The following is a 24,951-nucleotide window of genomic DNA, read 5'->3' as shown; positions in this document are numbered from 1 at the left end:
AAAAAAAAAAAAAAAAAAAAAAAAAAAAAAAAAAAGCCACCCTTCAGATGAGTTCATAATTCAGCCTCTAATTCAAAATCTACTGTAGTCTATCTTCAGCTAAGTGAGAAGAGACAATAAGCCCTTAAGAACTTTCAAAATTTGAATTTTTATATAGGGATAATAAAATAAATATATAGAAACGAATTGTATATGAGAAAAAAATACCATAAGATATATGTAAGGCAGATATGATGAGGAATAAATAAAACTTCTGAAAGTGGAAAGTGTGGTTATTGACTTAAAAATTCAGAGGATGGATTAAAGAGCAGACTTGACACAGTTGAAAAGAAAATCAATCAACTGGAATTTAGAACTGAGAAAATTACTTCCCATCCCATTTGGGTGCTTCTTAGGGGTGTGTGATGGAGGAGAAAGCTTGTTCAGTTTTCATATACAAGAAGATTGAGAGCTGAGGAATATGAAAGTGAGGTTGAAACACAAAGCACAGAATAAGAAGGTCCATCAACAACAATTACGGGTTCCAAAAGGAGAGAAAGGAGAGGCAAAGTTTAGAGAGAGAAAGATTGATAATTTTCTAAAATGGCTTAAAATATGAAGTCATATAATGAAAAAACACATGCAGTGTAGAACACAATAAGTGGATAGAACTATGGAAGATGAATAGACAGAAAAAAATACTAATAGATAGATGGAAGCAGCTAAGCCATTTCAGATGGCATCTGAGAATCCTGCCAACCTTCTTTTGTCCAGAAATAAGAAGGAATATGCAGCTGTCTTCCTGGAAACTGAAACCAGCTGACTACTTTAGGTAATAAGTGAACAAGCTGAGGCTTTCTAGATGGAAGAGTTTCCGTTTTCTTCACTGAGCAGGCTCAAGTTATAACCCCCAACTGTTAGTAATCAGGTTGCCTTCCAGTCACGGTTTAGATTTACCTTTCATAGATGATCACCAGTTACCCTTCCCAAGGGCAATGAGTGCTAGATATTGTGCCAGACATATAGAAATGACCCTCTCAACCCTTAGAAAATAGGTTTTATCCCTCATTTCCATATTACCCAGTATGATCTATAGACCATTGTTTATGAATAATGACAAAGTCCAAGTTAAGCTTGAACTGCAAACTCTAATGATTACTTTCTGTCACTCTCAGTCACTAGCAACAGTGGCATTTATTATGAGTGTGTGGATGAGTGTGCATATTTTACCATAGCGATAGAAATGCTTTGGGGCAAGTTTTGAAAATACAAAAAAAAGTGCAATTTGTTTTCTAGAACGTCTGCCAGACACTGTGGTGCTCTGTGAAGGGCTTTTGTCGTTCTAAGCTGGATGCTGCTGCAGATGGAACTCAATGTGGTGAGAAGAAGGTAATGTGTCAGGCCATGGAATGAGGTGGGAGGGCGGTGGGCAGAGTTCTTGGGAGGAGCTGAGGAGAAGGCCCTAGAGGGCAGTTCTCTCTGAGGGAAGAGCAGTAGATGGAGGTCATACAGTCAGACCAGCCAGAGGAGAGCACCCTACATCCACCACTCCTGGTGAACCTGCATTGGGAGCAGGTAGTTAAGGAGGGAGGGCTGAGGTTCAGTTTCATGCTTCACTTGCAAAACATCTGTTTCATCTTTCCCTGATGAACTTCTATGGAGTTTATAGTCAACATTTCCTAAGCTTATTATCAGCCTTCCTTTTGACTTTTTTTCTCACATATTGAAGATTGAAAAGGGTAAGCCAGCAGCTTCTTCTTCCCAAAAATGCAGAATTTAGGCCACTTATCATCTTCTTTCTCATCATCTGACATGACTGCATTTCTTGAAGTTCTGCTGCTTTACTAAGCAGGCAAGTCAGACACCACAGAACTCAGAGAGGTTTGATATCCTCTCAACTGGGTTTCTTGTGGACCTAGAGCTTATGTGTTTAGTGGACATCTTTATGCAGCTTGAGTGTGGCAGGACCCCTCACTGAGATTATTGAACCCGGACAAAATGCACAGTGGCCAAAAAATACAAGGGGACAAAAAGGATGTCAGGCAATAAAACACGTCCAAATCCTCCAGGAAAGGTGGTTATTCATGACAACCACGTAGCATTTCTCTTTGTTTTCATTTTTGTATATTCACTCTCTTAAACCGATAGTTGTGGAAGGATTGCCTTGAAGAGGGAAGAGAGTGGATGTTTTCTTAGTTGCTTGAAAGGGCAGAGCTGCAAACAATGGGTAGAGTTAAAGGAAAGCAGAATTTTTTTCTTGATATGATGAAGAACTTCCTAACAACTAGTGTGTTTTGGCAGCGAAATTGACTTTTTGCAGAGGATGAGTTCACTGTTGCAGTCATTAAGTACCCAGAGAGCTATAAAGAAATGCTATTCACTTTGCCAGTCTGTGAACTATTGTAGTTTGCAACAAGATAAGGATCATGCACCAGAAAGTAAATCAACTATGTTACTAAGCAACTATGTTACTAAGCATATTAAGCTGACATGCTTTTCATAACAAGACTTTCTCAATGAAACAAGTAGTATGTTGATTTACAATCTCTGGTGCAATCTGCCATCCACACTGTGTGGCACCTCTGTGATTAGGCAATGTAAAGTTTCCTTTCCATTCCTGAAACTCTGATTCTAAAACCCAAGACTCTTGGCAGAAACTTGTATGGGTCCCTCCTTGTTTGACATCTGATGTGTGACTGTAGAAAGCTGGCTTGCTTGCAGGAATTGGGTTTAGACTTGTAGGGCTCTTGGCTCAACTTGCTATGGTAACCTTGCTGACATGGCCATCTTCTGTCTCTTCCCTTTCCAGTGGTGTATGGCAGGCAAGTGCATCACCGTGGGGAAAAAACCAGAGAGCATCCCTGGAGGCTGGGGCCGCTGGTCACCCTGGTCCCACTGTTCCAGGACCTGTGGGGCTGGAGTCCAGAGTGCAGAGAGGCTCTGCAACAACCCTGAGTGAGTTCAGATAAATATATTCCCCTTCCCTCCACATGTGCTGGGGATTGGGGGTGGGGGCAGTCTTGAATGGCATGACCTCAGTGACCTCAAGCCTCCTCTGGGGAAATTAAATGGATTCCCCAGGACAAAAAGGAACAAGAAGATCCACAGAGAGTGGGAAAATAAGTGGTTCTGTTTTGTGTTGTTTCATTTTGGCTTGGCACTGGATTCTTATTAAAACTTGGATAAGTAAGCTGATTTTATCATTTGGGGAAATAAAGCAAATTTATTTTACAGGTGCAATCGATGTGAAAGCCTCTAGGAGATTATGCAATTAAATCTTTTGAAATAACTCCATTTTATCAGTAGAGATTAGTGAAACCCAATTTTGCTGATAAGATTATAGCTTGTTTTCAATGATAATGAATATACAATGTTATGAGAATATTTATTTCCTTAAGCAACCAGTAAAATAGATACATTTTTGAGGACAATTATTTTTAATATTTTTAGATAAGGATTTTTATAAGCCCTAAAGTTCCATAGTAGCCTGTTAAGGATTCTGTAAATGTCATTTTACAAGTGACTTTCAATTGTTTAAGCAAATTGCTTAATTTTTCATATATTCTATTTGTATCATAATATTATATATGAGGTAAATTTAAACTTCCTTGTTTTCCAAATACACATTACATTCTTAATGTCATTATTTTCTGATATACTGTCTCCCAAGTAATTTCTTGAAAGTGTATATGTGATACCTCCTTTAAGTGGAAATTACATTGTTTCTTTTACCTAGATTTACATTTATCTACTTTGAAGAGTAGGAGTCACATTTTTTAAAAGGCAAGCAATAAAAGTGATTTTATCCCTCAGTATCTCAGTTCCAAAGATTATTTATCCTTTTCGTTAATAACTGTATTACCTAGATGTATGGTATTTATATATAAGTACATGTATATATGTATATATATGCATGTATACATTACATATATACATATATACACTATATATGTTATATATTTTTTCTAAGGGTTAATAAGTTAGTATGTGTAAGGAATTTAACACAGTATCTACTACAAAATAAGGTGTCAATAAACAGTAGTTATTATGATATCTTTATCATTTACCACCTTTATAAACATGCATTTGGAAATTCTTCACAAAATTATTTCAAAATTTCACCCTTTGATGAAAGTTGTTTTCATTTAAATATCGGATTTCTGTGACTTCCAAAATTTAAAACCAAGAGTTTCTCATAGAGTACTTTATTTTTAGAGAAAATTGTCATTTAACAGTTTGTTTCCATGTGATCCAGAAATGTGATTTCCATTTTCATTTGAGAGATCAGAAAAGAAAGGCAATTTGCTCTGAGACTTATTGTCAATGCTGTATATTCAGACACCACCAGTGTTTAACCTTCTTGGGAGGCTGGTCAGTGACCTGTGGCTACCAGAGAAGGGAACTCCTAGTTGAGGAAGTGAAGGATGAATCTCTAACCTGGCTTCAGGAGAAAGTAGTTCTAATTCTCACCTCCAAGGCCACAGTTTGTCATAGAGTCTCTTTGGGTGAGTGGACATGCCTGTTCTTCATTGCTGGTTTGCTTAAATTCATTGCTAACGCTGCCAGTGGCACCACATCATAGATTCGGATCTGTGATTCAAGTCACAGATTCAGGCCACTGCATGAGCCAGCTGATCTTGGGACTGCATCTTTGCCGTAGGTCAACTGTCTAGTGAGAACCCAGCAGAGCTTGGCTCATAAGAGGCTGTCAGTGATATTGATTGGATGGAAATTAATTGGAGAGATACCAGGTCATAGAGTGTGACTCCATCATCACAAACAGAAAATCAGCCTAACCTTAAATAGCAAGGACAATTCTTGGTACCTCCTACAGGGAGTCAACAAATGAGGAGCCTACTATGTGAGCTGCCTTGGTCAAAGCTCTTTCATGAGTGAGGAACACAAGCTTACTCAGGCCACATTGAGGGAGGGGAGGTATAGAAAATCTCATGGGCATTCAAGGAGAACAAAGTACTACAGAACCAACAAGAATTACAGCTGCAACCAGTACTTGACTAGACTGCCAGGATTTGAGTTCTCTGTCTCTCAGGATTTCGTGGTCAGGCAGTGTAACACAGTGGATAAGAGCTCAGGCTTTGGATCAAGGAAGATGATGATTCAAATCTTGGCTCTGCCACTACCACCTGTATCCTTCATGGAGTTGTTCTGGCTTTCTGTGTCTCTGGGATATGATTTCATCTGGACTGCTCACTCGACATGCCTTCTGCCTTTGCACTGAGAAGCACTTTCCAGCCATCCTTTAAGACCATTCTCCAGGACAAGCCCTTCCATAAATCCTTCCCAACTAGCCTCATTTCCATGGCTTTCCCCCTTCGCAAAACTTTCATTGTACTTTCAGTCTGGGATACATAACTCCTGTCTTAAATTTTCTCTCATTTCTTATATAGGTTATTTTTTTCTCTTCAACTAAATTGTAAACTTCTAGGAAGCATAGAACATGGGTTGACCTTCGTTTGCACTCTCTTCTCCCTGAATGCAGTATTGAGCATGTGGTAGTATATAAATACTGATTGATTATTATTCACAATAACCAAAAAAGTGCTATCAGTTATTGAGCTCTCATTCTGTGTTAGCTACTCTACTAAATCTGTGTGTGCATTGTCTCATGCAGTACTCACGACTTGTGAGATAAAAACTATTATGCTCATTTTACAAATGAAAAAAAAAAACAAAAACTGAGGCTCAGAGAAATAAGGTAACTTGTTCAGATCCACCTAACAAAAAGATAATGCCAAATTAAAACTCCAGACTATTAGCACTCCTACAACAGGAGGCACACTCCCCGATTCAGATACTGCCCCAAGATGGAGGCCAGAAGCCATGCCCGGGAACCTTCTCAAAGGATAGTTTCCTCACCTCTCTGAGAGCTGTAAACCCCTCTCCCATTATGAGTGATCCATTGATCCTGACAGTAAGGCTGTTATGCCCTCAAGTGTAACACAAAGAAAAGAAAAATCGAAGAGTGATTTTTCTAAAATAAGATTAACTTATTCACCCACTGAATATCTATTAAGAGCATTCTACGCCCTAAGTACTATTAGGCACCACAGAGGACACAGAGCTTCGATTGTGCCATCAAAGAACTATCTTTGGGAATGATAGGTTCAGGACGTGCAGGCAACTGGCACACACAGTGTCGCTGAAGAGGAGAAAAAAAATTACTTCTGGTGGAAATCCAGGAAGGATTCATGAGGGAGGTAGCATTTATTTGGTTCTTCAAGCATGAGCAGTATGTATATATGTGGAGACTTTAAGGGAGGAAAAAATCTATCCAAAGGCCCAGAAAAGAAATAGCAAATAAGGCAGGTGGCACCACTGGAGCAGTGTAACATGAAGCAGAGTGGGGGAAGTAGATTGTTAAGGTGAGTTAAGGCAGGATTGTGAGGGCTTTGAATGCCAAGCTCAGGAGGCTGATGTGACCATTAGATGCCATTAGAGATTTTAAAGCAGAAGCTAAAATAATTAAGGTCATCTGAAAATTTAACCTGATAATTGCTTGTACTGTGGGTTTAATTTTAAAAGTAGAGATAGAAATGGAGATAAGAATTTTAAAAGTAGAGATAGGAATGAAGATTAAAATTGGACTGGTTTGATTATTGTAAAGTTGAATTGTATGAAACAAATGTAAGTAGACAGCTGATGACCAGGCAACTTATTGACTGTGGGATCCAAGGAAGGCACAGATGGATGATTCTGAAATCTGACCACTTTTAATTCATCAAATATGAATCAGAGAAGGAGCATACTTGGAAGGAAAATGTATCCTTTTTGGCATAGATTTCAGCTGGAGGATATATAGGTGGAAGTAATATATAAACTATTTCAAAATAAGCTACTATACGTTAGGACTGAAATGTTGGCAGGCAAGGAAAAAATGTGTAAAATTTGAAGCATTTATTTAAAAGGTAAGTTTTGAGAGCATAGAGAGACATCGTTTGTCAAGGCCAGATACCACAGGAATTTTAAAGGAAAATGTTGGCATTTAAGCAAACTAAAAGAATAGCTTGTCTGTTTCATTTGTAGGCCGAAGTTTGGAGGAAAATATTGCACTGGAGAAAGAAAACGCTATCGCTTGTGCAACGTCCACCCCTGTCGCTCAGAGGCACCAACATTTCGGCAGATGCAGTGCAGTGAATTTGACACTGTTCCCTACAAGAATGAACTCTACCACTGGTTTCCCATTTTTAACCCAGGTAAGGAGCTGTAATGGTGTATCTCAGATCTAGGGAACAGCCATTCTTAAAGCATTTGTCTGTCAGTCAAGGTTTCTGTGATCCATACCAAGTTTAACAAAGAAAATTGTACCCCAGGAATTTTGTAATTTAGAAGATGGAAACAGTGACCTGGTTAAGTTGATCAGTAAATGTTGAAGGCTGAATACATTCAACTCTGTCTGGGCTTTGTGGGAGATAAAATAAGTTTATAAAACATGGTGACTCACTTCAAAACAGCTGAGGTGCAAGTGAGCCATTAATAGGGCATGTAGGAATTCAGTAACTAATTGCTTGTTGATGGACACAAGGAACTGACTGTGATTTTGTGAGAAAATCAGAAGAGAAGGTCATTATGGGTTTGAAGTAATTGCAACAAAAAGGCTTCCAGTGAAGCAGCTGATGATTCTGAAGACTACTCATGCTTTCATGAGCAGTCTTTCCACCAGAAGAAAGAAAAGGGAAGGCATTCAAAATAGAGTCATTCCGAGTGGGAGTGGAATAACAGGCAGAAAGGCAAGAAAATAGGAATGAAAGAACAAAAGCCAGCTCTGGGCCAGAAATCAACATTTTTATACGTACAGGAGTATGAGAAGGGTAAAAAGTAAAATCAAACATCTGAATGTTGCGCAAGAGGGATGGGGACATAATGGAGTTGGAGAATGGAACAGCGGCCTTGGCAAAACTTCCAGACACATTGTCTTCTTAAAATGAGGAAGAATCAGTGACCGTTAGCTAGAGATCAACATCTAAAAACATATTCGTGTTGTTTGTTGTTATCTGAGTAAGAAATGAAACAGAAAAGATTTTCCTGTGTTAAAGAAATTTAAGGCAAGGTAGTAAAAAATAGCTAATCAAATTGTTCATGAGTTTTGAGTTCCAGAAAATCCAGGGTGATAGGACACAAGAAAAATCATATATTTGAGAATCGTGTATTTGGGCTGTTAGACTTATGCAATAGCTTTTGAAAGAAAGATTCTGCAGTGCTTTGCTCAGCTCAGGTATCCAAAATACCCTGATGGCTCTCAGTTGTCAAGGGCAACGATTGCTCCTTGCCCCCAATTGTTCGGTGTCATTTATGCTCTAGAGGGGAAAACCACTCGGTTATTGGTGCAATTTAGTTTCCTGAGTCAGGCATTTGAATACAGGAAAACTCATGCATATACCCAGGTGTACTCCAAAATTACCAAGTGATGCAAGGCACATCCAGTCCATGCTATCTATATGTATATCCTGCACATTCTCAATTTGTTAAAACTATTTGGGTCAGTGGTCCTGTAGACTCTGAATGAGCAGCCTGTCAGAGCTAAGATAGCATAGCTGCTCCAGTGGTATCACATGTGCTTAGTATGGGATCCCCCTCCCAGATACACAGTTGGATTTGTGTGTATCTAACTCTGATGGCTCAAGTAGCTGGACTTGGAATAAAAAGATTTGATTCAGCTTTGCTTTTCATTTGTTTGCAAGCATTCATCATGTGCCTACTTTTTGACTAGCAAAGCAATAGGTACTAAAGAAGTGAGAGTTACACAAGTTGACATCAATCCCACTCACTTTGGAGTGATTGATTTGCTTCTCTAACTCAGATGAAGTTTGCCACCCTCTGACCTTACTTCCTACCCAGTCTATCAGCATTCATCCTCTATCCCGGTAGCTTCTTTACAGATTCCTATGCTATTATTTGGTCGTTAGCAGACAATGACTTATCCCTCAGTGAACAGTGATACTTCCCACAACACTTTATATATTTTTTTCCTAATTTTATCTCCACAAGAAAACCCTTCAAGGAAAGCTATTTTTGACCCAATTTTTAGAGATGAGGTAATAGGTTCAGAGGACCTATGTAACTTGCCCAAACTCAGACTATGAGATAGAACCAAGAGTTAGCCCAGGCCTGACTCTGCAGCCTGGTCGTTAAGCACAAAAACACACAGGGACTGGGTTAAGTTCATTTCCTTAGGACCGATGCACTGAATTTTGAATTTTCCCTAAGGCAATGTTCATGTCTTTAAAACCTTCGATTATTTCATAAGCCAGGAGCTCTGGTGGAAAACCCAACAACCCTTTTTATTATGATTAAGGCTCAGTTTATTAAACCTATATATCTTGCCCTTGAAAACCAGTATTTTCTAAACATTTAAACATTGATGACTAATTATTATATTGCTTAAATAATTTAAGTTGTGATTCTAAGTTTACTTCTTAAGCATCTTAACCAAAAGACAGAACTTAAAACTACACAGTAAATAGAAAACTCTTTTTTCTATTTCTATTTCTAGGGTACTGCACTTACCCTAATCTAATACATCAATACAGCCAGGCATAGTGGTGCATGCCTGTAAACCTAACTAGTCAGGAGGGTGAGGCGGGAGGATCGCTTCAGCACAGAAGTTTGAGGCTGTAATGACCTATGATTGCACCACCTCACTCCAGCCTGGGTGACAAAGTAAGACCCTGCCTCTACAGAAAAATTTTAAAAATAAAAAATAAAATTAAAATAAAACATCAATGACAAGGGTTTAATTCATTTTAAAAAATTATTTCTGCTTTTGTTTTTATACCTTTCTATGGTTACTATAGAATATATTCACTTTAATGCCTTCTTATATTTCACTAATACATATTTCCGTGTATTGTGGGGATTACAGTAAGATTACCATATTAGAAAGTACAAGAATGCCATTTTAGACTAGCCAAAGAGTTCAGACACTTGGTAATTACTTGACTTATTTTGGGCTGTGATACAGTCACAAGTTTTCATTTTTGTTTTTTCCCCTAAGTCGATTTGATTTTAGTCCTTAAGCTTCCTTTTTAAGTTAAACATAACTTCTTGCATCAATAAAACATTTTAAGTTATGCCTTTTGCTTTGAGGTTTAGTATTTCTTGGGCTCTGTTGAGGAGCGGCAGGGGTGCACAGCACTTCCCTTCATGTGCACACCGCCTTCCCATTTTGGCCTTCTCTTACCCAGCACAAGTTCAAAGGTAAAATGATTAAGAATTGCAAGACAGAGACAACAGCATTCAACCAAGTGTGAGGTCCTGGGTAAAAGCACAGGTCTTATGCCCATGAAGCCCTGCCTGTGAATGGATTTTAGAAACTGGATTCTTTAAAATGATGAAACTCACATTCCAGTCTATTCACAAAACATGAAATGCATCAAAACTTTTCCTTACCTAAGAAATATTTTCATTCTTTTTAGCAAGTTAGAACTTTCATTTCTATCATTTATTAAGATCATTATCCAAAAATGTTGAGTCACCCTGTTTCTGCAAAATTGAAAATGCGAACTTTGATTCGGTAAGCTCATCTCTTTTCCTAAGTTCCCTTTGAGAGGATTAATCAGACAATGTGAGGGTGAGAGTTCACTAGTAAATTAGTTTTAGAGCTTTCACTTAGCTGAATTATAAATGGACTTGAAAGCTCTTGAAAGCTAGAGGGCAAAAAATCACATGACCCTACAAAAGGCTGCATCAGGGCAGGGGAATAAATGTGAGACAAGGAAAGTACTCAACTCTATAGAGATGATGAACTCAACAAGGTTGATGTTTGGCACAGAGAATCTCTGATACCAGTGATGACTCCCAAGAATTAAGACCATCCGTTAACACCCTTGCCTCCTCCTGTAGATCCCTGTGTCACAGGACAACTTAATGATGTAACGAGAGCCCTTCCAGAGCACCATGAAAGACAAAGGCCAGAGAAGGAGGGGACAGAGAAGGAGGACCTCAGGCTCAGCCTTATAAAAGTCTTCAATAGCACTGAACTTTCCATTTAGGATGATTGCTTTCAAACACAGCGTTCTCCCTGGCCTGAGGCACACCTATAGGTCATGGTGGTGGGAGCTCTGGGAGAGTCACAGCAGAGGATCTGTGTGCTGTCATTGTTGTTATTACAAATGTTATTTCCTAGATAATTTCTAAGACTCCATAAACCACTATACTTATAGTCAACACACATGTGTGTTTCTCGTGGACAGTGTACTTCAGTTAACCTGTCTAGCCTTAAAGCATGTACTAGTCTTGTGTTGTGGAAACAGGGTGGAGGGAAGTTTTGAAATTAGGGCCTCTCTTTATGGAGATGTGTCATAAATATCACTGGGGAAAGAAGACTTTTCCAGTTTTCCTGTGTGAGGGCCAAGACTTATTATTTTTAAAAGGAATAGATGTGTCTTATAAAAATGCAAGTGCACATAATAGAATGAAACAAAAATGAATTATTATTATCCCACTGCATTGAATGTATTCCTCCAAGATAACCATGCTAACAGCAGGTTTTCATTTGCGCACAGATAGAACCACAATTTGCCAATTCTGCATCTTGATTCACTGAGTAGATCATGGCATCATGGTTTATTGGTTTACTTCATTCCTTTTAGTGGCTGCATAGCAGTCCATTATGTAAATGCAACTTAGTGAATCTGTCCATTTCTCTCTGAATAAACATTCCATTGCGGCAATGAACATGCTGTGGTCCCAACTCTTCCCAGCAGTCTTGAAACAGATGATTCCTTAGAAAAGCTCCAGAGTTATTCAGGGCTGCTTTATATTTTTGCTTTATGTATTCCAAATACAAAATCCCAAATCCAATTCTAAAGTTTAAACCAAAGTCTTAATGAAGTAATCCTTGGATTCAGCACCTGGATTGATGTTCTCATCGTTAGGAGAATAGACTTGTTCCCAGGTTGCTCCCTTTAGTACTTCTATTCCAGTTTGCCCAGTAACAGAGCTAACCATGCTGCCAGAAATGGAGCTGCACAATAATCCCAAGTCATGCTTTGTCCCAGAGTCTCGACACTTTTCCACTGGCTCTTTATCCAATTATCTCTTCAACTCATTTTGACTTTATCTTGTCAGACACCTTATCCACTGCACCTTATTTGAAATCAATTGGTTTTCTTTATTTACATATTGGCTTTTATCTTTCTTTTTTTTAATTTTTTTAAATTATTATACTTTAAGTTCTAGGGTACATGTGCACAACGTGCAGGTTTGTTACATATGTATACATGTGCCCTATCTTTCTCTTTTAAGCTTTATTGTTTGTTTGTTTTTGGATTCAGGGAGCACATGTGCTTGTTTGTTACCTGGGTATTACATGCATAATGGTAGGGGTTGGGGTTCTAGTGTACCTAGCACCCAAATATTGAACACTGTACGCAATATGTAATTTTGAAACCCTCACCCTCCTTCCACCCTCCTTGCTTTTGGAGTCCCCAGAGTCTATCTCCATCTTTATGTCTATGTATGTCCGATGTTTAGCTCTCACTTAAAAGTGAGAACATGTGATATCTAATTTTCTGCTTCTGAGCTAGTTCACTTATCTCTTTTAAGCTCTGAATAGATGTTTTTGGCCTCAGTCTCAAGTTTGTTCAGTGTTTCAGCATTTGGAGCTTTTGCTCAGGGTTACATGTGTGTGAATTTTGCATTTTCATTTCCTGGCCACGTGGATCACTGCACCCTCAAGCAGACACAGCTATCACTGTGCACCCGGTCTTGGCATTTGGTGCCCAGCCCAGTGAGGTGGGCCCATGACGAATAGCCTTATGGCTGGTACTATTGAGCCCTCCGTTGATCACACAAAGAAGCAACTAACAGCCCTGCCCATAATAAACACATCCAGAAGAGACCCCAAAATCCCTGCCAAAGAAGACATTGTTGTGTTTTTCACTTAAAGAAAAGCATTCATTACATTCATAAGAAAATTATTTGAATTCTTCTTATCATATACGTGTATTCACTATTAAAATGTTTAAGGCAATCTGTGATTTAAATGTGATCTATCTTTCTGGTTATTCTGTGTACATACATGTGGGTATGTATTTTATTAAGTAAATATTCCTGTGCTGTAGATCACCCTGTCTTCATTCACAATGGAGTAGAAAACTGAACCTTAGAATGAAATCAGTGTAGGACCCAAGCTGATGGGATGGAGCACTATGAAAAGCAGGTCGGCTTCAGTTTGAACAACAACAAAAAAATGTTTCCACATGGTTGTCAATCTAAGCACCTCTTAGACTGGAGGAGGACATTTGTTGGGGCAGGTTTATGCTGGTGGTGATGGAGGTTGTGGTAGTAATGAACTGGCCCTATGGGAGGGGATGCCTGTCCCCTGGAGGTCTACTTACTTTGCTGCAAGAAACAAGCAGGCATCCCGCTTGCCTGGAGTCCTTCATGGCTGGTTGCAATAACTTATTTTCTAAGCTAACCCCAGATGCTCAGTGCCTTATTTTATCAGCACAATTCAATGTTGAATAGAAAGGAGTCATCATTTACAGCAAAGAATAGAGTGTTTTAAAGCAATCTTTTAATTTAATTCATTATAAAACTTGTTTTCAAAAAGGCAAAATAATCCTTGGATTCAGCACCTGGATGTGTGAAATGTGTCTTGAGGCACATTTCAGGATGTGTCTCAAGCAGGTAAAAAGATAGGATCGTCAGAGTAAATGGCACTTGGGGGTTATAAGTACAGAGAAATCCTGGGGAGGATGCTGAGCTAAAAGCTAACTTTGAAGGATTTGCCTTCTTTTTTCCCTTCAGCACATCCTTGTGAGCTCTACTGCCGACCCATAGATGGCCAGTTTTCTGAGAAAATGCTGGATGCTGTCATTGATGGTACCCCTTGCTTTGAAGGCGGCAACAGCAGAAATGTCTGTATTAATGGCATATGTAAGGTATTGGGTATGTTTCATTAATCTACAACTTTATAAAATCATGACTTTTACTAATTTGGGAAGTCAGATGTTCTAAGTTTGTGCTTTCACGGCATTTACACCTCATCTGTTTTTTATATATAGTTCATGAAATGAAAAGACGAGACTTCTCAGTGTTGATCAAAGTCACAGTTTTGGATTGAATGTTTTTTTCCTTCTGCCATCATCTTCATTTCTTGGTTGGTTGATGTGCACTATGATATTATTTTAAACATTGAGCATGAAAAAGAAGAATTGTCAGGAAAGCCCAGCCCAGATTATTTCAGTGGCATTAAATTTGAGAAAAACTGAAATTAATAATAGCTTCTATGGTACTTTCCATAATGCATTTTCACATTTAGCTCTCCATTGACTTTCAACATGAGCTTCTCAGAGAGATGGCATGACAGTAGTTACAAAACAGGTTTCTGATTTCTATGTAATTTTTCCACACTCACTTCATTAATCAAGTTGATATAAATTATTTAGACCTGATGTGTTGGTGCTTTTAAGTGTGTAACCATTAAAGAATTCCTTCTTGTTGCTTGCATTTTATTTTGCAAGGAACTGAGGAGCAGGACTTGTGATCCAACCCCCAGGCATAAATCTCAGTTTAGGGAGAAAGTGTTTTTATTCGGTTAAAGGAAGATGTTTTGATCAGTTAGTAAATCATAATGGTTTAGCACTGGGGTTTTAGAATATGAACTCAGTACTATCATTTACTAGTTGTATGATCCTATACATCTTTCTAAGACTCAGTTTTCTGTCATAGAACTGGAACTTTTTATGTATCTGCCTAGTTGGGGTTATCAAAAGATTAAGTAAGGTCTGTTAACCTAAATAACAGACAGAGAGAGGCTCTCTAAAACAAAATAAAGCTTATTTGAGAATAGTGCATTGCAATGGGAATATGTATGCCACAGTTAACTATGTGCATATTTAGGAAGGTAAAGGAAGAGAGGGGTTTTTTAAAGAAAATGAAAATTTTTAAAGGAAAAAAAGTTGAAGAGAATTGCAAAATTGATTTTAAATAATTATAATTTCCTGCAGAGATCAATAACAAGGGGGACACCAATCCGAGGTTGCTCAGGAAGTTGCTGGGCAGATGTCATTGCAAAAGTATTTTTTGTGTAAGGTTGTAATAGCCTTTGCGCAAGGTTTTGGTTTTTGCAGAGCCTTTTTCATCATCAGGCATACAAGGGTGAGAACTAATTCTTCCTAGCCTTCCCTGGCCATATTTATCAGGGTTTTTTCTTAACATTAGTTGCTCCATTTTGATTCTGACAACTTTCACAGGTAATATATGTTGAGCTCTTAACAGAGGCCCTGGGGTAAGATAAACTCTTAGAAAATAGATCTGTAAACTCAACAAATTTTATTTGTTGTTTAAAAATATTTATAATATTTTTTTCCACTGGACAAAATTATTCCCTGTGACAAGCTCTTGCCCCTAAATATTCAGCACTCTGAGAAGGTTCGTATTTCTCTATACAGTTCCTTTTTCATTTATTTTGTTCAAGGCACCTGTTTTCCATCACAGGCTAAAGATGCTATTTCTATAAATGCAAAGTTATTTAGATCTAAAAGATAATTTCAGCATCACATTTACTCCTCAGTGACTAAAGTCCTTAGCCCTAGCTGCATATAATAATCACCTGGGGAGATTTTAAAACATCAGTGCCCAGACCCCACATCCCAGAGATCCTGAATTAACAGGTTTGAAATAGAGCCCAGACATCAGTAATTTCTAAAAGCTCTCCAGGCGATTCTAATAAGTAGCCAGGATTGAGAACCATTACAAGTTGGATGTCTTTCTTGAGGCCAATCAAATGAACCCCATAGAATAAGCTAGATTTTATCAGCCTGCCTCCCTCTTTCTGGGTGCCAGTTAAGACCTTTTAGAAGCTATACTTGCCCGCTTTCTGTCTGTACCACATTGATTTGAGTTTTTAAGCTGAAAAAAATGGTGTCAAATCAAATATACTTAATAGCCTAAATACTTTATCTTCAAGGATCCAGGTTGTAGGTAGTTCCAGGCCCCTTATTTGCTAGTTTTATTGTTACCCTCCTTATTCATTTACTAGTTTTTTCAAAGGGGATTGAGCATGTATTGACATAAAAACATACGCTTTCAGGAAAACAGTGTATGCAGTGTTTGTCTAATCTACATTCTTTGTGAATATGAAAATTTGGTTGCTTATATTCATGTCTATTTTGAAATTACACTATTTGCCAATATTTTGGTATGTTAGAGTTGCAGATTATATTGTCAAGGAAATTATCAAGCCCTAATCAGAACTGAATTTGTTCTGGGAGGTAACTATCTGTGCCCTTCCCCTTAGTTTTTCTTTAGTAAGCTTGTTTATCAAAGATACAGATTTAAACTTTGACTTTTCAGGACACCTTCCATTTTAAATTACCAGGATGATAGAATAAGCTTTTAAAAATGAGCAAATGCCCTACTCACCTCCACCCACTTCCAGCTCTGAGCTCTCACTCTCATACCCACTATCTGAGGCCGGCTCGCTAACCTTCCAGCTCTCTCCCCTCTTTCTCCTGGTAACCAGTTGCTTGACTTCAGCTCCTGGACTCCTCCCTCTTCACACAGTCAGCATAACATTGACTGAATTTCCTTCTAAAATAGACCAGATGTTCTGGTCTATCCATCAGCTGCTCCCTAACTTTCTCTTAGCCTTCCCCCAATCTCTTACCCCAGTTCTGGATAAGGTTCTGGATCAACCCCATCACACCCCTTTTTTGATCTTACCGTTAGCCTACTATGCACTCCCTAAAATAAAAATTCAACATTATACATGTGTGTCCTTACAAAGTCAATGTTTTCAATCCACCTAAGCTTTTATCCTTATTTGACACTCTTCCCACTGTCCTGAGTTAGCTTCCTCACTAATTTCTCTCAAAAACTGATTTGAACCTTCTTTCATCTCCAAGGCCATTTTGGCCATCTCAGTGATACACTAAACATCCCTAAATCAATTGCTCTGAGCCAGATCTACATTCAGAATACCAGGTCCTATCTCCTGACCCTTAAAAGCCCAACAGTTACTTCAATCTTAACATTTCTAAATTAAAATTATACCTAATTCTTACCCCAACCTGTTCTTCTATAGTACTTCTTTTTGGAATGATACTAAAACCATCTATGTTTACTGATATCTAGGCCAGAAATCAGTAAGTCATTCTTGAGTCCTTCTCAACTCTCCTCTCATAGTTAATTACTCGCTATACCACCACCGCTACCACCACCACCACCACCATCATCACCATCACCCCACTATCACCACCACCACCACCACCACTGCTGCCATCACCACCACCATATTGCCACCACCATTATCACCCAACCTTCACTACTACATCACCACCACCACCACTACCACCACCATCATATCACCACATCACCACCACCACCACTACCACATAACCACCACTACCACTACCTCCAACACCACCACTACCACGTAACCACCACTACCACTACCTCCACCACCACCACCATCACCCCACCATCACCACCACTTCATCACTGCCACCATTACCACATCACCACCACCACCACTACCACATAACCACCACTACCACTACCTCCAACACCACCACTACCACGTAACCACCACCACCACTACCTCCACCACCACCACCATCACCCCACCATCACCACCACTTCATCACTGCCACCATTACCACATCACCACCACCACCACCACCACCACTACCACCTCACCACCACCACCACAACCATCATCACCACCACCATCAAATCACCACATCACCACCACAACCACCATCATCAAATCACCACCACCACTACTACCACATCACCACTACTATCACCACTACCATCAAATCAGCACCATTACCACATCACCACCATCATCACATCACCACCACCACTACATCACCACCACCACCATCAGCCACTATCACCCAACCATCACCGCCACCACATCATCACCACCACCACAACCACCATCATCAAATCACCACCACTACCACATCACCACTACTATCACCACCACCATCAAATCAGCACCATTACCAATCACCACCACCACTATCATCGAATCACTAACACCATCAAATCAACACCACTACCACATCACCACCACTGCCACCACCAGCCACTATCACCCAACCATCACCACCACTACATCATCCCCACCACCACTACCACCATCATCAAATCACCACCACCACTACCACATCACCACTACTATCACCACCACCATCAAATCAGCACCATTACCACATCACCACCACCACTATCATCAAATCACTGCCACCATCAAGTCAACACCACTACCACATCACCACCACTGCCACCATCAGTCACTATCACCCAACCATCACCACCACCATGTCATCACCACCACCACTACCACTACCATCAAATTACCACTACCACTACCACTACCACATCCCCACTACTAACACTATCTCCACCACCCCCACAATCATCACTCCACCATCACTACCACCATCATCCCACCATAACCACCACCACATCATCACCACCACCATTACCACATCACCACCACCACCACCACCATCATTACCATTAAATCACCACCACCATTACCTCATCACCACCACCACCACCATCAAATGACCACCACCACTACCACATCACCACCACTACCATTACCACCATCAAATCACTACCACCACTACCACATCACCACTATCACCATCACCCCCACCACCATCACCACTACCATCACCCCCATCACCACCACCACCATCAAATCACCACCACTACTACCACATCGCCACTATCACCACTGCCACCATTACCCCACACCACCATCACTATCACCACCACCACCACCACCACCACCATCACTACCGCCATCCTGCCCCCCACCATTATTATCCATCACCACCACCACTACAACATCATCACTATTTTCACCACCTTCAACATCATTACCACCACCACCATCACTATTCGCGCCACCACTGTAACTGATAAGATGGGAAACGAAAATGATTTTTTTCACAAACACACTACCTGTTGGGGTGACTGCCTGGCACATTCAGAGTCACATCAGCAAAGGGCCATGCTGAAGTCATTTCCCACATTAGGTAGCAGCAGCAGAGCCACCTCTGATTCTGCTGAAGGCAGAAAGACCATACTGTTGTGGGCTTTCTGTGTTGCCAGAGCATGTTATGAAGAAGACTGAGGTTTGTTTCTTTTCCTCTGAGAGCCCCTTATGGTTTTTTTTTTTTTTTTTTTTTTTTTTGAGACAGAGTCTTGCTCTGTCGCCTGGGCTGGAGTGCAGTGGCCGGATCTCAGCTCACTGCAAGCTCCGCCTCCCCAGTTCACGCCACTCTCCTGCCTCAGTCTCCCGAGTAGTTGGGACTACAGGCGCCCACCACCTCGCCTGGCTAGCTTTTTGTATTTTTTAGTAGAGACGGGGTTTCACCGTGTTAGCCAGGATGGTCTCGATCTCCTGACCTCGTGATCCACCCATCTCGGCCTCCCAAAGTGCTGGGATTACAGCCTTGAGCCACCGCGCCTGGCCCAGCCCCTTATGTTTTATATGCAACAAGGAAGACTGGTTCATGTCTTCCTAGATCTTCTGTTGTATACTTAATTCAATTTTTACTGTACTGCATGCAGCTCACAGGAAAACTAAATTGGGTGAGTCTCTGCAAGAACCCATTTAATATGCTGTGGGACAGAATATTGGGGACATGGGTGTGTCTCCTTCCCCCAACCCTGTTGTCTCAGTTATGCAGGCAAATATTAGTTTAGAAATGTAACTACCCATTCAAGAAGAAAGACTTGAGCTTCAGATATTTGCTTTTCTGACTTTCTTTCCTTTATTCTTCACATTTTTATATCTATTTCCCTGTTGATAGAGATTAAAGAAAATACTTTAAAATTAATATTCCTCAGAGTCAATCTCCCTAGCAATCATTCCAAATCAGTGAAGGAATGAAGGCCACTGGGAATATGGTTGTAAATGTCAGCTTATTAGAGGGTTCTCAAGCTTGATGCAAACATATTGCTTGTGAAGGGTTGGCATTTTATTCATAGTCACTGAAGGCACCTGTTTCGTACATTGCTTTTTTTCCCATTTTTATTAGCATAATTAATTTTTTAAAATCTCTTAGCACTTTATTTTTTTCCCCCAACTGGGTGAAGTAGCACAGTCTTTGGACCTAAAGGAAATTAAAGACAATTAACCTAAAGAATGAAGCTATCTTCTGTTAGTGGGCATTCATTCTCTGTTTAGATGGTAGAGGGTGTATTTAAAGACTCAAAATAAGCCTGGTGTGGTACCTATAGTCCTAGCTACTCAGAAGGCTGAGGTGGGAGGCCAGGAGTTCAAGGCTGTTGACTGTGAATAGCTACTGCACTCTGGCTTGAGCAAAATAGCAAGATTCCATCTCTCTCTTAAAAAAGATTCAAACCCTTCTTCCTTTGAGTAGATTTGAGGTGGCTTTCAAGTTAGAAAGAAAATGATCTTTAAAGATCAAAAAGGAAATGAAACTATCTGGACACAATTGTTCCCAAACAAGAAAGAAAATTATGACTAAAGGAATATGGTATAGCTTTCCCTTGTGATCATGGAAGAAAGCAAGTCACAGAAACGTCCAGGTGAAGGTCAGATATGGTTCATGACTTTCAATCTAAGTGTCATGATTCTTTGGTATCCACTTCCACAGAACACCCCAAGCTTCGTGGCTCTCTTTTTCCAGGATGAGAGCACATCTGAAAGAGACTTGCTGCTCTACTAGCTTCAACTCCAAGACGTTTTTATAGTTAGACTTTTGGAACATTTTCATAGATTTTGTTCAGTTCTGCCTCTGACTCAGGAAATTAGAGACCTCACTCAATGTGTGCCTCCCTCCCCTCTGAGCAAGTAGTGCCTTTACCATTGGTGGATGCTTGGATATTCCTCTTGCTGCCACTAGGAACAAACATTTGTCCTTGTACCCTGGTACCTCCTGTCCAGTCTTATGAAGCACCAAAGGGGAAAGGAGAAGTCACAGATCCAGGCAAGAGTGGCATCCCCTGCCTGGGTATTCATCCTCCACCTCTCTTCCCCACAGATGGTTGGCTGTGACTATGAGATCGATTCCAATGCCACAGAGGATCGCTGCGGTGTGTGCCTGGGAGATGGCTCTTCCTGCCAGACCGTGAGAAAGATGTTTAAGCAGAAGGAAGGATCTGGTAATAAACAAATAAATAAAGTGGCAGGAGACCAAAGGTCGGGGGGCAAGATCAATGGTTGATTGATTCCTAGTTTTTGTTTTTATTTTTTTTTAAACAGTCTGTGACATTCAAAGCACTCAAAATGGAATGTAGCCTTTACCATAAAGGAGTAAGGGTTCCTTGGCAGTTTTAGGAAAGAGGTTGATTGCTGACAAAACACAAGATACATCACAGTGAGATAGAGATCTGAAATGGCCTTGTGGTTGTGCACAGGAACAGGTGTAAGAGCGTGATCCCTGGGAGAGGATCCTCTTTGGGAATGGGCATCACAAGAGGATCCAGCATTAAAGCCAATGGCATTGGAACAGACCAAGAACAAGGGGAGAGAAGCAATCAGAAGCTGGCTGGGAAGGCTGCAGACACAAGGACAGATTCTGTAGTGAGGACAGAAGCCAGCAATGGGTTTACAGGCAGAAGAATTGGGGTGCACCTTCAATTCAAAGTCAAAAGAGAAGCAAGGCAAGGTTGTATCAAATCTCTTTTATTCCCAATTTCTCCCTGGGAGAGGGTCCCACCCACTGGTGCGTTATGGCTTTCCAGACAGCTCCTCCACGTAGCATCCCCTTCTGATCCATACTTTACTATTCTTTTCCCATAGTCACTTTTTGTGGAGTTTCTTCTCTGTGCAGCTTTGGGCTATGGATAGTCCTCAGGGCATGAAGAGTCCACCTTCAATGGCGGACCCCAATGCAGAGTCAGTTCCCAAGGAAGGCAGCTAAGAAAGGGTGAACCATCATATGGGAGCCACAGCAGATCTTGCTCCCCTGAGTTTTCCCCACCTGAGGGGTGAAGGAATTGAGATAATATACACCACTTTCCACCAGTCATGGGTTGAGGTTACTCTAGGGAGATCAGACTGTTAATTCTCTGGATTACGTGGAGATGCTGGGAGTAGGGAATCCATCATGCACTATTGTAGTAGGGCCTGAGGGGAGACGGGCAGCGTCTGCTACACAGCGGTGATGCTCAGCACAGAAAGTGATAGCCACTATCAGAGATGGTAAAGCCCTGTTTTCCTGGATTCTAGAAAAACAGCATCTCTCTTCTAAACATTCTTCCTACCCAGGATGAAGTTATTGAGTAGGATCCTGAGAGGATCAAGTGTGTCCTTCAGTTAATTACATGACCTATTGTTCCCTAGTAATCATAACAGCCAACAGTCTAAATTTAATTTCCATCCCTCTTTTTCATCTTTGACTATTGGATTACATCTCACAATAAGGTTAAATTGTGAGACTTAATGCTTGTTGTGCCCATGAGAATTACCACTGGAAGACTGTAAAGCTTTGATTGTTAGCTTTATTATGGATGAAAAATATTCTCTGGATTACTTATTTGGAATGTGAATGATAACCCATGTGTCTTAGGCCTATAATTAAGCACTCTATGATAGCCAGTGTTTTTACAAGCTTTACAAAGGTGTTTTGTAAATATTTTCCATTATTTATAGTGACTTTACTTACTTATAAAAAGTTACACTTAAAATCGTATGTCTGCATTTAACCTGTTTTTTTTGTTGTTGTTTGTTTGTTTTTGTTTCTGTTTTTGTTTTTCTGAGACAGAGTCTCGCCCTGTCGCCAGGCTGGAGTGCAGTGCTGCAATCGCAGCTCACTGCAACCTCTGCATGCCGGGTTCAAGTGATTCTCCTGCCTCAGCCTCCTGAGTAGCTGGGACTACAGGCGCGCGCCACCACACCCAGATAATTTTTGTATTTTCCGTAGAGATGGGGTTTCACCATGTTGGCCAGAAAGATCTTGATCTCTTGACCTCGTGATCCACCCACCTTGGCTTCCCAAAGGGCTGGAATTACAGGCGTGAGCCACCACGACCGTGGTGTTTTATTTAATTTTCTTTATGAGTTTCTATCTTGGCCTCTGAAGTGCTATTCTTCTAATATTATGATAACTCAATTGAAAACCAGAGTTGTTGTCCCCAGGTCTCTGCCACTTAACCTTTTAATCCTTTAGGAAATCCGACTCTAATTCTGGGTTCTTTCCTATACCCTGGTCTCTTGGGAATGAGAAAAAGGGATTATAAATGTCTTCTGCTCCCCTCTCATCCCTACCCCTGCCTGCCTGCAAGATCTCAATACCTCTGGCCACATGCCCACCACTGAGCATTTGACATCTCCCTGTGCCTCCGTGTTTTCAGTTCTCTTTCTCCCATGTCCCTTTTCTTCAATTCCTTTCCACCAGTTTCTAACAAGAGGGTTATGGTTGCTCGCAGTGTGTTACAAGATTCCAATTCTCTCACAACCCTCTTTTGAGATAACTGAGACTAAGAGTCTAAATCTAAGGCAAGGCATTTTAACTTCTCAAAATATCTACCAGGTACTGTTATTTTTATATATTTCTTCCTCACTCTGTGGTTTGTGAGCCTGTCAAACACTGGTTTGTTTCTGAACCAGACACCTACGTGTCAGTGCTCTCAAGCCTGGGATCAGACATGGACCAGCCTTTCCCGGGAGCCTCCACGCATAAATCATCATGAGATATTGGCCTGCAATGAGCATTGTCTCAAATGGACAGCATAAATCTTTAAAAAGACAAGTTGGCCACTGTAGATAAACTGCCCAGGGTTAATGGTATAACCTCTTTATGAGCACATTTTTATTAGAAATGTCAAAGACTGGAGACCAAATATGCCAGTGAGTAAAGTCCGTTTTTGTGGACCACAAAAACTGTTGGATAAGATGTGTGTTAGTGTCAATAATGCATGATGTCTCTTATCACAATCTCAGAAATGAGGGCCTATCTTTTGCCCCATCCTCAAACATCCTGTTTTGTTTTGTTTTGTTTTGTTTTGTTTTGAGATGGAGTCTTGCTCTGTCGCCCAGGCTGGAGTGCAGTGGCACGATCTAGGCTCACTGCAATCTCTGCCTCCTGGGTTCACGTCATTCTCCTGCCTCAGCCTCCCTGGTAGCTGGGATTACAGGTGCATGACATCACGCCTGGCTAATTTTTGTTTTTTTTTTTTAATAGTAGAAATAGAGTTTCACCATGTTGACCAGGCTGGTCTCAAACTCCTGACCTCATGATCCAACCATATCGGCCTCCCAAAGTACTGGGATTACAGGCATCCTGAGTATTCTTTTAGCTCAAGATGCTCAAGACTGGGATAGTGATGGAATTGTTTCTCCAGGTGGTCTCCTTGGACCCAGAGACTTCTTATTTGAGGTCGGAATTATGTTTCTCCTCTTCCCCTAATACTGGTACAAGTAGCTAATGCTTGCACTGGGGAAGATGCAAGAAAATTGATTTGCTGAACAAATATACTCATCATTCTTAATACAGCTGACCCTTGAATAACATGGGGTCGAACCGAATGAGTCCAGTTAGTATAAGGATGTTTTTCAATAACTATATTGAAAAATGTTTTGGGGATTTGTGACAGTGTGAGGAAACTCACAGATGAACTGTGTAGCCTAGATATATCAGAAAAATTAAGAAAAAGGTATATCATGAATGTGTAAGATATATGTAGATATTAGTCTCTTTTATCATTTACTACCATAAAATATACACAAATCTATTAGAAAAAGTTAAAATCTACTAAAACTTATGAACGCAAACACTTATAGACCATACATGGCACCATTCACAATTGAGAGAAATGTGATCAAACCAAAGATGCAGTATTAAATCATAACTGCATAAAAGTGACTGTAGTAATACTATACTACCATAATAATTTTATAGCCACCTCCTGTTGCTATTGTGGTGAGCTCAAGTGTTGCAAATATCTGCTTAAAATGCTGTGTGATGCTCATCATTTCCATGTGAGGAGATCATCTGTCCAGTAAATTGC

The 24,951-nt window shown here is 40.3% G+C and overlaps 1 protein-coding gene across 2 annotated transcripts in view; it reads left to right on the top strand.

Moving 5' to 3' along the window:
* The window catches only part of ADAMTS12 (ADAM metallopeptidase with thrombospondin type 1 motif 12), a 366,676-nt gene that overhangs the window by 254,283 nt on the left and 87,442 nt on the right, over positions 1 to 24,951 (top strand). Inside the window, exons 10-14 of one of the 2 annotated variants that reach the window (XM_025389155.1) lie at positions 1,276 to 1,368; positions 2,789 to 2,934; positions 7,024 to 7,193; positions 13,750 to 13,883; positions 20,982 to 21,102. In XM_025389155.1, coding sequence (XP_025244940.1) covers positions 1,276 to 1,368; positions 2,789 to 2,934; positions 7,024 to 7,193; positions 13,750 to 13,883; positions 20,982 to 21,102 — 664 coding nt within the window. The remainder of the gene's footprint in view (positions 1 to 1,275; positions 1,369 to 2,788; positions 2,935 to 7,023; positions 7,194 to 13,749; positions 13,884 to 20,981; positions 21,103 to 24,951) is intronic. The other variant, XM_025389156.1, reaches the window with a different exon arrangement.

The sequence above is a fragment of the Theropithecus gelada genome, chromosome 6 (assembly GCF_003255815.1).
Source record: "Theropithecus gelada isolate Dixy chromosome 6, Tgel_1.0, whole genome shotgun sequence".
In the NCBI taxonomy this organism is placed as follows: domain Eukaryota; kingdom Metazoa; phylum Chordata; class Mammalia; order Primates; family Cercopithecidae; genus Theropithecus; species Theropithecus gelada.
The sequence above is the reverse complement of the archived record's forward strand: the minus strand, read 5'-3'. Positions and strand labels throughout refer to the sequence as shown.